Source organism: Echinops telfairi, unplaced genomic scaffold, assembly GCF_000313985.2.
Source record: "Echinops telfairi isolate 266 unplaced genomic scaffold, ASM31398v2 ScPeMD7_2010;HRSCAF=2546, whole genome shotgun sequence".
Lineage (NCBI taxonomy): Eukaryota > Metazoa > Chordata > Mammalia > Afrosoricida > Tenrecidae > Echinops > Echinops telfairi.
In genome coordinates this window covers 15,868,576-15,880,569 of record NW_022105908.1, presented here as the reverse complement: position 1 = coordinate 15,880,569, position 11,994 = coordinate 15,868,576, and the positions used below count along the sequence as shown (strand labels likewise).

At 56.1% G+C, this 11,994-nt stretch overlaps 1 protein-coding gene across 1 annotated transcript in view; it reads left to right on the top strand.

Annotated features, from left to right (window-relative positions):
- Positions 1–11,994, top strand: part of DRC3 (dynein regulatory complex subunit 3) — a 57,100-nt gene extending 45,106 nt beyond the window's left edge. The window contains exons 8-12 of the mRNA XM_045293303.1: positions 2,520–2,651; positions 3,963–4,033; positions 5,385–5,508; positions 10,891–11,022; positions 11,743–11,994. Of these exons, the coding sequence (XP_045149238.1) occupies positions 2,520–2,651; positions 3,963–4,033; positions 5,385–5,508; positions 10,891–11,022; positions 11,743–11,856 (573 nt within the window). The 3' untranslated portion in view covers positions 11,857–11,994. The remainder of the gene's footprint in view (positions 1–2,519; positions 2,652–3,962; positions 4,034–5,384; positions 5,509–10,890; positions 11,023–11,742) is intronic.

Sequence of the window (11,994 nt, the reverse complement as noted above, 5' to 3'; positions counted from 1 at the left end):
GCACACAGCAATCCCACCCCTAGGTACCAATATCCGGAAGTGAAAGAGGCAGGAAAGGGAATAGAAAGAAGCCTGTCCACCGGCATTCCGTGCAGCGCTTTTCCTCACAGCCCAAAGGTGGAAACAACCAGAATGTCCGCCAACCGATGAATGGACTCACCCAGTGTGATACATACCTACAATGGCATGTTACTCAGCCTTAGAGGGACAAGACGTTCAGATAAATGCTGCCGCGTGGATGTGTTTTGAACTCACTGGTGCTGGGTTCTGTCGCATTGGTTTTGCCTCGCAGGGACCCTGGGTCCGGCAGGACAGAACACTGCCTGTCTCGCACCCTCTTCACAGCTGTTCTGTTGGAGTCCACGGTCAGAGCCTCTGTGTCCATCCTTCTCCCCAAGGGGCTTCTTGTCTTGGGCTCTCTACCAAGCAGGCGGTCCTCTCCCAGGAACTGGTCTCACCTGACAACACGACCAAGGTATTTGAGAAGAAGTCTCACCAGCTTTGATGCCCGGGAACATTCTGGCTGTACTTCTCTGGAGACAGAGAAGTTTTGATGACAGTCAAAGACAGTTCGTTTTGATGACAGTCCCTGGTCTTTCAATCTTCCTCGCCAGCCCCGTAATTCAAGCCCATCAATTCCCCTCCAGTCTTCCTTCCTCACTGTCCAACTTGCACTTCCAGATGAGGCTATTAAGAGTAACCCGGTTGGGATCGGGCGCGCTTGAATCTTCAAAGGGAGATCTTACTGTTTAATATTTTAAAGATGTCTTGGGCAGCAGGTTTGCTCAAGGCAGTACGCGGTTTGCCCTCGTGACTGCTGCTCCCGCGAGAGCTGATGGTGGATCCAAGCCAGGTGATGGCCAGGATAACAGCAATCGTGTCTCCATGTGCCCTGGTGTCTGTTGGTCTGGTTATGAGGATTTGTGTCTCCTTTGCGTCGCAATGCACGCTGGAGGCTGTCGGCTGTCATTTTTATCAGCAAGTGCTTCAAGGCCTCCTCGCTTCCAGCAAAAAGAGTCGTATGCGCTGTGCATCCCAGGTTGTTAACAAGCCTTCCGCCAATCCTGGTGCCTCGTCATTCTCCATACAGCCCAGCTTCTCTGTCGCTCAGCATACAGATTGAATAAGGATGGTGAAAGGATACAACCTTGGCCCACGCTCTTTCTGGTTTTAACCCATGTTAAAGCAGAGTATTCCTATGATCTGTTTGAACAAACGCCGTTGGTCTGCGACAGGTTCCGCATGAGCACTCTTAAGTGTCCTGGAATTCCCGTTCTTCGCAATGAGATCTGTGGTTTGTGATGATCCACACAGTTGAACGCCTTTGCAGAATCAATTAAAACACAAGCAAACATTTCCTTTATGTACTTGCTTATGATATGAAGGATATTGTTTGAACATTTCTGCCTGGAAGCACTCACTGGTCTATGCTAAGAAATTTGGAAGGCCTGGCTAACCAATTGGAATTGACAGAATACATGTTGAAAATATGCTGCAATAAGTCAGCCTCGAAAGGAGAGCTACTATCTAATTGCACTTATATGAAATAAGCAAATAGGCAGAACTTACTATTGGCCACCAGGGTTGAGCCCCGGGGAGAGGGGAGTTTTGCTTCCGGGAGGCTGCGTTTACATTTATGGTGCAGGAGTCATCGGGGAAAGGATAGTGAGATGGTAGCACCCCATAAAGAGTGCAGTCACTGCCACCGAGCTCATGTACGTCAGAATCGTTGATTCTGTGAACGTGTTAATTGTCCACAATGAAAGAAAGAAAACCCTAGGGGCACACACAGTTCCATCCTGACACACGTAGGTCACCATGAGTTGGTGTCAACTTGCGGACAACTGGTTTTGGGGTATCATAGGCACTTTGTACCAAACCTAAACCTGTTGCCTCTGAGTCAACTCTGACTCAAACAATGGCCCTATAGGACGGAACAGAACTGCCCTATAGGGTTTTCTCTATGGAAGTGAACTGCTCCATGAGTCTCCTGCAGAACGGCTAATGGGTCCGAACTGCTGACCTTTCAATCAGCAGCTGGTCACTTGACCTTTGCCTCAAGCCCCCCATGTGCCAGTTGCACATACCAGCACTCTGAGAAGCACATTTACCAAGACTCTGAGAAGCACAGGTGAGAAAAACCCAACACTTAGGCAATAGAAGTAGCTCATCAGACTCACATGCGAAGAGGCAACCCAGGTAGGATTCAAGTTCAGGCCCAGCTGACTGGGGAGTCGTGACCCCCTCCACCCAGACCTACTAGTGCTGGGGTCTGGTGCCTTGTACGCATTCTTTCGGTGCTCATCACAGGAGAGCTGTGTGTTGCTGGCAAGAATACTGAGGCACAGGGAGAGTCCGTACCTGGAACAAAGTCACAGGCCCAGCAGGTGGTAGAGGTGAGACGTGGACTTGGTGGTCTGAGCCCAGAACTCACTTTCTTCCCTACCGAACCAACTGCCCCCCGCCATGAACTGGTTCGAATGCGCTGCAGATTCCTAAAGCACAGGTTTTGTTTGCAGAACTTGAATGCTATTCGAGAGGAGTCCGAGATGCCCGCCATTGAGATGAAGATCGTGGAGTGTGGCGAGAACATCACGCAGCTCTTCAACGAGCTCATGTCCCTGGAAATGCAGCTGGTAGAACAGCTGGAGGTAAGTGGTGCGCACAGCCCCGCCGGTTCTGAGCCCGAGGCTCCACAAGAACAACCCCGGGTAGACGGTGACCCACAGGCCGGGGCCACTACTGCCCCCCAGCCTGAGGGCCAGTTCTGGCTGGCCAGTCCTGCCTGGTGTTTTGTGTGATTGTAGGCTGGATTTGAGAATGGATTCTCTTATGGAGAATGAGATGTGAGGCTCAGCCCCAGTAGGGAGAGGTTTATTGAAGCCCCAGGAGCCATTGAAAGGTACCAGTGGCCCTACTCCCCAACCTGGCCTGGGTGCACTGTGGAGAGGGCAGGAGATTGCAGTTGAGCCCTAAGCACGGCCCTTCAAGATTCACGGGCGCACAGTGACAGATGTTCCTGAGGCAGCAGGCCATGAGGCTGAGTGGGGTGATAAATAGAATCTCCTCAGATGTTACCATGACTGGCCCAGGAGATAACGCCTAATCAGCCCCTCACAGGCCAGACAGGGCAGACTCTTCACGTCGGACAATAGCTTCTGTCTCTACGGGGCTGCGCCAGCTCTCCAGCACACAGCAAGTGTGCTCTGGGGAGGCGAGACAGCTGCCCAACCTTCTCCAGCAGGGGGCCCTTCGCAAGCTCCCCAGAACCCATGTGCAGGCGAGCATGTGCTTGCTCTCCAGCGGCTAAGCCTGTCGCAGCTGCATTTGCACGCAGCTGAGAAACGTGTGATTGGCCCAGCCTGAAGCCAGGCCTAGTCTAGATTCTGCCTGCAGCTCCTTGGGTCTAGGGCTGTCCAGGGGACTGGCCCAGCCTGAGGGACAGGACGGCAGGCCCGGTGACGTCTCACTGTGTCTCCACAGGCACAGGGACTCAGCCTTGCCAGCCTTCCCTGGGGACTTCTTTCACTGCACATCTGGGTGAGGTGACTGTTTTGCACCTTGCAACGACCAAGTGCTATTGAAAGCCCCATTCCATAGGTGGAGGAGGAAGGCCCCAGAAGGTGAAATTCTGCCCAATAGTTGGCCGTGATGGCAGAGCTGGAAGGCAACGCCCTCCCTATTTCTGTGGCATTGCATTGGGGAACGGGGGCTCTGTGGGGGGCTGGGGACGCAAGACTAGCCGGGACAAGCCCAGCCAAAGGCTTAAAGGAAGCGGTGAACATTCAGGGCATGTTTAGGGAGTTGATGGGGCCAGAGGGCAAATGCTATGGGAAGAGGTGGGACCAGACCCAGCACCCCAGTAAGGTGGAAGCAGGTCTGAACCCCGAAGCTTGAGAGCAGATGCCATCCAGCTGTGGCCCCAGGAAGCACACATGCTAACTGTTCTTTATCATCCCCAGGAAACGATAAACATGTTTGAGAGGAACATCATAGACCTGGTGGGACTCTTTATCGAAAATGTGCAAGGCCTATATCCTACCCATGAAGACCCTCTAGACACCACTGGCCTGTGGGGTCACTCTGGCAGCTTCAGCACCCCCACTCCTTCCTGGGGTGGGAGGGGTGTCATTAAATGGAAAAGAAGGGAAGCTTCTGAGCAGACTGGCAAGATGCAGACAAGCAGGTCCCTTCCAGGTGACTGCCTGCCGTGCCCACACCTGTCCTCCCTCCCACTGTCACCAGCACCCTAAATAGGTTTAGACAGAGATAGTGTCACCTGAGTGTTGCCCAGGAATAGCCACACCCACTGGATTTACAGAAAGTTGTCCACCACCAAATGAGACGTCAGCTCACACCGGATGCCAGTCTTGTGAATCTACACCTTTGAAATCAGAGGAATGTCAAAACTTACTGCTCACCCAGGGGAAAGCTTACCTCCCAAAGGTCAAGATTAGGCAGGGTCTGAGGGTGTCCCCCAGATGCCCCTCAGACCCTGGCCTTATGGGAGTCACTGTGCAGATGTGTAGCACGGCCCTGTCCAGGAAGAGTCCTGGCATGCCTGTCCCCATGTCTAAAGTCACCATGGGGTGACTCTGGACATGAGTGGGTGAACACTCATGTCCTCCCCACGAAGGATCCCTGCAGATGCCTGACAGTGAGCTTGAGCTTGTATGATTGACACCAGGATAGGAGCTGGCGTGGCCAATACCAGGATTGGGGCGTGGCCTCCCTGCTGCCACTAAACTCTGGGCCCTGCCATTCAGACAGGGGTGGGGCAAACTGTTGGGCTTTAGAAGCACTCTGGCTCCTGCCCCAAGAGGTCATCGGGCGGGAACAGCAGGTGTGGCTGTGTTAAGTAGCAGTGGAAGAACAAGGTGGGCAACACTGAGCCAGGGCCACAGGGTGGAAGGGGGGGGGGGGGCGCGGGCAAGAGAAAGGAAAAACTCCAAGGTTGGGCCCTGAGGTCTGGTCCCACGAGGAGACCTGCAGACCACGAGCATCATCCTGCGCCGCCTCCTCAGGAGCAGTGAGTGGCTCTAAGCCAGTGGGCCGAGGCCCGGGCTTTGAATGCTGTTCTAGCTGACACAGGGAGGAGAGGTCTGGCGGGACACGTCCAGTCAGGAGGTGGAGGGCTGGCCCTGGGGTGGCCATGGCCGTGGAGAGAGGTGACGGAGGACAGAGATGGGCTATGAGGACGGGGATGCGGTGGGGATCTGGGTGGCCCTGGATGCTGGTACGTGCATGACTCAGAGCACACCCTACTGCCCTTATGCTCTCCTTGCTGGAAGAGCGGGCTCTCAGTGCTGCTTGGAGGTCCATGCCCCTCAAGCTGGCCCACCCACCCCACCTGCCGCCCCTCCTTTGCTTAACTCTCGGTGCACCATGGCTCAGTGCCGGGACCTGGAGAACCACCACCACGAGAAGCTCCTGGAGATTGCCATCAACACCCTGGAGAAGATCGTCAAGGGCGAGTTCGATGAAGACCTGCCTGACGATGTCCGGGCGGTGAGCAGGGCGAGGGGAGTCGTGGGCACCGTTAGATTGTAAGAGCTCAGGTTCGTCCGGCCCTCACGGAGCCTCGGGGTCCCCACCTGCAGAAGTGGAGCCTGAAAGGTGTGCTCCAAAGCTTGTCACTGTGGGGGTTCCTGGCACTTTCAGATAAAGGGCCATGGAGACAATCCCGGCTCATACAGAGAGCCTGAGCTCCCCCCACCCCCACCCCCAAGGTCTCCTCCGCCCTGCTTCTCTGCGACCCTGTGCTTCGTGATGTGAAGCGTGCCGAAGTGGCAGGTCAGCCTGCTAAGGGAGGACATGGGGCCCGCACATCTTCCCAGGACCCACATTTCTCACCTCTCCTCATCTCCTTCCCGCCCCCCTCACCAGTCAGGCCCTGCCACCCAGCACCCCCCAGACTACCACCCACCGAGCACCCAGACCACTGCCAAGGGCCCCCTCAGGAGTTTCCCGCAGTAGCTGGAGACCCAAATCAGATCACAGCTGCTCTGCCCGGAGCCCTCCCATGGCTGACCAGTCCTCCCACCCACGCCTGCCACTGCAGGTGATGCTCTATCCAACAGACTCTCTCGCCCCAGGTCTCGCTCGCTCGCTTTGGGAGCCCAGCGCTTCCTTGTCATTCAGCTCTCCGCTCAAATGTCAGCTCCCAAAAGAGGCCTTCCCGTCACCTCATCTCCGTCACACCCCCATCTTCCCTGGTCCCAGCCCCGGTCTGGGCTTCCTGCAGCCTTGTTTCTGTGGCTGGACTCCCTGGACTCTGTGGACACTCCAGGGAAGCCTGCAGGGGGCAGGGACTGCCTCCCTCACCACCGTCCTGGGGTGGCAGTGCTGGGCCTGGCAGTGGAGTCAGGGTGGGCTGTGCAGTGAACAGGTGGGGCATCCCTGAGCCTCTGCCTCACGACAGGTGCAGCTCGGCCCAGCAAAGGGAGCCAGGATGCCCAGCTCCAGAACCAGCTGTGGGTGGCAGGGCCACACACCAAGAAGCCCTGGTTGCCGGCCTTCCATCCCTAAACACTCACTCACTGTTGCTAACCAGAGTCAGGGAGGAGCCATCTCCCAGACCAGAAAGTGAGGCTGAGCCCACTCTGGATTGCGGATGGGCAGGTCAAGGGGGCCAATGGCGATTGGCAGGGCAAGGCTGAACCGTGCGCAGGAGGAGAATGGTGGCCCAGGGTCAGCAGAGAGGCCGTTTGGCTGACCTGGGCTCCTGACACCTGTGTGCTCCTGGGCTGGAAGGGGACCAGCCACCTGCTGCAGAAGGAGGCCACCTCGCTCGCTGGCCAGGCCATCAACACTGAGTGAGGCCACCCAGGGTTAGTCATGTGAGGGTTGACGCCGCCTGAGCCTGCTGGACACGTGTGATCTCAGTGAATTCTCCAAAGGACATTGCACTGGAGGCGCCATTATCATTGCCATGTTACACACCTGGTGTCGGTGTCCTCTGCTACTCCACCAGCCCCGACTCCACGCACCACAGAGAGCAGTGCCGTGCGCACCATGCCCGTGGCTGGCGACACGTGGGCTGTGGTGAGCCGCAGGTTTTTGTGGCTGCTTTTCAGAAGCAGGTCTGGGCGGGGGTGGGGGACCTTCCCCCGAGGCCTGTTCAGCATCATAGCAACACTCAGGCGTCCACTGGCACGGCCCGTGGCCATGGCGCCTGCCGTGCTTTTGGCAGGCCACCGCTGAGCCACCACTGCCCCCTACTGATGGGAAACAGGGTGCACCTGAAGCAGAGGGCTTTGGTTGGTAGATTGCCCGAGATCCCACAGCTGTGAGCATCTGAATTTCAACACCAGTGAGCGATGCGGGCTCAGGCCCCCCTGCTGTACACTCCAGGTTAGCATCTCTGGTAGTGCAGCTCTTCCTGTGAGATGAGAAGCCGCCTGGGGCTACTGGGGGTGGGGTGGGGGGCAGTGCTGCCCTGAGGCCTCACAGGGGCGGCCATGGGCACCAGAGAGCCTCCCCCTGGAGACTGGGGCTGGGGCTAGGGTGTGCCTCAGCCTTTGAGAACTCCCACAGTTGTAGCAAGAGACATCCCCTAGACCTTGACACTGTTGCCGTAAGTCTCCTCAGATGTAAGCAACACAACAGGGCATGCTCTTCTCAGGGGGCAGAGTGTGTCCTGCCTGGACAGTCCCCGGGGTTCATGATGGCCCCTTGCACAGATGAGGAAACCGAGGCACCGCATGGCGGAGTGACCTGTGCATAGACACAAGCTGTGGAGTTCCGATACAACTTGATTCCGAGCCTTTGACAGATACGTCCACTGAGTTTGTAGCCAGACCGGGGACAGAGGACCGGGTGTGAAAACTCTGGCTCCTTCTTGTGGCCTTATCTCCAATGAGTGAGTTCTGACCCAAAAGGCGCCCACCAAGCCCACGGGTCTCTTTCTGTCGCTTCTCACTCAGCTGGGTAAACTGTTACCAGTTTTTGCCAAACCAGTCCGACTGTATCGTCCAGCCCTGCCAGGTATTGGAGGCGAGAACAGAATGCCAAGTCCAGGGCCCGTCCCGATCTGGTGAGGCAACAGGACCCTGCACAGAGGCCGGTGTGGCTGCAATCGGGTCAGGGCCCAGCTCCAGCCCCAGCCCGAGTCTCTCTCCCATGGCAGCAGCAGTGGGAAGCCAGACGCCTGCCCGAGGCTCTGACTGTCCACACCCATGTCCAGCGGTGAGGCAGGGTCAGTGCCTGTGCCCAAAGTCCCTGAAAGCATCCCAGGTGGCCATCGATGCACAAGGAGAGTGGCAAGGCCCAGCCGGGGGCATAGGCGTGCGGGCTGTGTACTGGGGCCCTGAGGAGGGAGGGCCAGGTGGGACCTGGGCGGCTCCCTGAGCACAGCTCCCTGAACTCAAGTCCCTGAGCTGCTCAGGTGAGCTGAGGGAGGAAGTATCTCTGCAGCGAGGGGACACAGTGCCATTAGGTATTTGGGCAGGTGACAGGATAATAGGATCCCATGTGGGCCTGGAGTGGTCAGTACTTAGGACCACCAGCATCACAGTGATCCTAGGGAGGGACACCAGCTGTGCCCTTCTCAAAAGCCCCCCTCCCCTGCCCCCCTTGAAGTTGCTTAGAAAGAAATTGGCTTGTTCCCTTGGGCCGGACTGCGGCTGTGCAAAGCCAGCAAGGAGCGGAGCAGCAGGCCCCTTAGGTCTGGTGGCCTGTGTTCCCCAGGCTCCGTTCACCCCAGCAGAAACCAGAAGAGCATCCCCGGCCCTTTACTTACGAAAGCTGTTCCCGGGCGGTGGGGGTGGGGGGGAGCTGAAGCATCCAACCCCCGAGGCCCCCGAAAGGCAAGACACACTGTGGTATATTGTTATTTCTTCTCCCGTTGTTTCTTCAAACCAACACCAGACCCACTGCCATCAGTCAGCCGTGAGTCACAGCTACCTCTCCAGACAGAGAACTGCCCCTTTGGGTTTCTGAGGCCCCCAGTCTCTGTAGGAGCAGACAGCCTCATCTTTTTCCCAGGGGAGTGGCTGATGCCCGTGTGGTTAGCCGGCCACACAGCCCACTAGGGTTCCTTTCTTACTCTTTCTATTCCTTTAAATCGGCCCTCTTTAATTTGTATTCTACAGACATCACAATTTCTGTGTGTGTGTGTGTGTGTGTGTGTGTGTGTGTGTTTTATAGCAGATGCTATCTAACCTTCTACCGTTCTAAGTGGACTTCCATTCCTGTTGCTTTCCACCACCTACGAAGCGTGTCTTCTATGTAGACAACAGCTTTACACGAATGTAGGGGGTCTTCGTTCTGCAGGGTGCCCACGCTGTGTTCATGACCCCTCTGTGGAAAGCAGGCTTTGCACATCATCAAGCCTCCCAAGGGCCTTGCCTGGGCTGTCTCTGCCCAGAGGAAGAACCTAGCGCCTCCTGGTCACTTCTCCTGTGTGACTCTGCTAATTGGTTCCCCAGACACTCCACTGCCCACATCCTCTAACCAGCCTTTTCCCACTTGGAATTCCATGGAAAAACGAGTGCCCCACCAAATGCGAATGGCATGCCTCTAAGGAGTCTGTGCTCAATTCATTAGCAAATGGCACGTTTTAAGTTTAAGTCTCCTTAGGACTTTCTAGAACCTTCAAAGCACTTTGTGTGCTGTGGCCACTGTAACAGAATACCACCGATGTGGTACTTTAAAACAACAGGAATGTATTTGCTCACAGTCCTGGTGGCCAGAAGTCCAAAATTAAGGTGTCAGCTGGGCTACGCTCCCCTCCAGAGACCCAAGGGGAGAACCCTTCCTTGCTTATTATTCTGGTGGCTCCAGGTATTCCTTGACTTGTGGCCACCTTGCTCCATCTCTGCCTTTGTGATCACAAGGGCTGGTGTGTGTGTGTGTGTGTGTGTGTGTGTGTGTGTGTCTGCATTCAGGCCCCATTAGGAGAATGCACGATAAGCTCCTCCTCTCATGATCTTTGGCCACATAAAATAATATTCACCCTTTTGCCATATAAGGTAATATTCACAGATTCTGGGGGTTAGGAAGTGAATCTATCTTTGGGGGGGGGCTATTTATTTTTAGCCTCCCACAGGTGTGCAGGACTTCACTACCACATTTGTCCAAAGAATACTTTTTGGGAAGAAGCAGTAATATCTGGATTCCAGAGAACATATCCTCTGGAGACCGTTAAGTTCGCCACGACTGTGCAAACCAGAACCAAGTGTTCTTGCTGTCCTCGCTGCAATCTAGAAAGTCTTGGGGTCTTTCGTATCCATCAGAGCACCTTCCAAGTGGAAGCAGCAGCTTGCTAAATGCTCAGGCAGGCCTTCCCCGGCCCTGGGAGACAATTCTGTGGGACAGTCAACCATCCACCCCACACACACAGCAGTCATAGCGTGAACATCTGGAACCGCCCAGGCCGGTGACTTCTTCCTGACAGAAAGCAAGGTCAGGAACAAGAAAAGATCAGAGAATGCACCAGACAGAACCAGAGTCAACTTTGTGCACGTGAAGGCATGGCGGGTCTGAGCGGTCTGGGTGTGCATCGGCTGGTGGGACCCTCCGTCCTCAGGGAGCTGTCTCGAGTCCTGAGCGAGGCTCCCAGCTCTTCACTGACCAACAAAGGTTTGGGGGAAGCTCACACTTGAGAACAGCGAAAAGGGGGAGCTGCTTTGGCTGGGCCCCTCCAAAGTCCAAGGCTGTCTCTTGCCTTTTCCAGGAGGACACCTGCTCATAGTTGGGGCTCTGAGTCAGCACCCTGGGTTGCCCTTCCCTACAACCCTGGAATTGCTCAGGTCTGGGAGGCAGCGGGCGCTGAAGGCAACCGTGGTGCCACCTCCCCTGTCCCGAGGACTTGGGCTCCCCTTCCATTAGGGTGGACAGCTGTGCTCAGAGTGAGCCAACACCATCTCTTGGGCCATTCTCACTCACCAGCTTTTTGTCGACAAAGACACCATCGTCAACGCGGTGGGCGCCTCCCATGACATCCACCTGCTGAAGATTGACAACCGGGAGGACGAGCTGGTCACCAGAGTCAACTCGTGGTGCACGCAGCTGGTGGACAAGGTGGGTCCAGTGGGCCGGGGCCCGGTGGTCAGCCGGAGAGAGTGTGGAACTTCTCCCTCAGCTGTATGCACAATTTCCCACTAAAAAATCCAGAAGGAAATAAAAGGAGGGGTGGTAGCATTCCAGACAGAAGGCCTCACTCAGAGGCTTCGAGTCCACGGGCTTCCTTTTTTAACTCCTACTTCAGATAGACAAAGGGACTTCCAAACGTTCGTGGAAAAGTGGAATGAAAAGATGACATTTCCCACTCCCCACGAACCTGTTGAAACACTCTCATATGTCTCGTTCGCGGCCCCTGAGTCAGTTCCCAGACACGGTAGCTCCGGGTGCCGTAACGCAAAATGCTGCCCGGCCCCTTGCCATTCTCCTGATCGCTGCCTCCCGAAATCCTTGCTGCCTTACCCCCTGGGGGGATCCTCTCGCAGCACGGTGGGAGACCATGTCCGCTTGGGATCCACAGTGTTTTCTGTGGCCGAGAACCAGAAGCAGATCCCCAGGCCGTTCCTCCCAGCCCGTCTTCATCCCAGAGCTCCCGGACACACCTGCCCACCAGAGCCCCTGCTGGCATTTGGAACCCCCGTGGTATAGGTTCCAGCCTCACAGCAGCACACAAGCCACCACAGTGTGACCAAGTGACAGGCAGCTGGTGCCCTCAGACTCTGTAAAAGACGTTAGCTGAGCCCTTGAGGAGGCCATGGCCATTGTCTGTCTCCCGCACAGATTCACGTCAATGAAATCACCAGGAACCGCAGGCGTGTGAAGGAGATCAACCAGTACATCGACCACATGCAGAATGAGTTGGACAACCTGGAGCTCAGCGATACGCTCGACTAGGTGTGTGTCAGCCCTCAAGCCCCTGCAGGAGGAGGCAGCTGGACGCTGACGGTGTCTGCACAGGGACTTGCTACAACTCCCCAGCCACCGCCCCGGGCGCGACCCTTCCCCACCCCAGGACAATCTCCAGATGCAGAA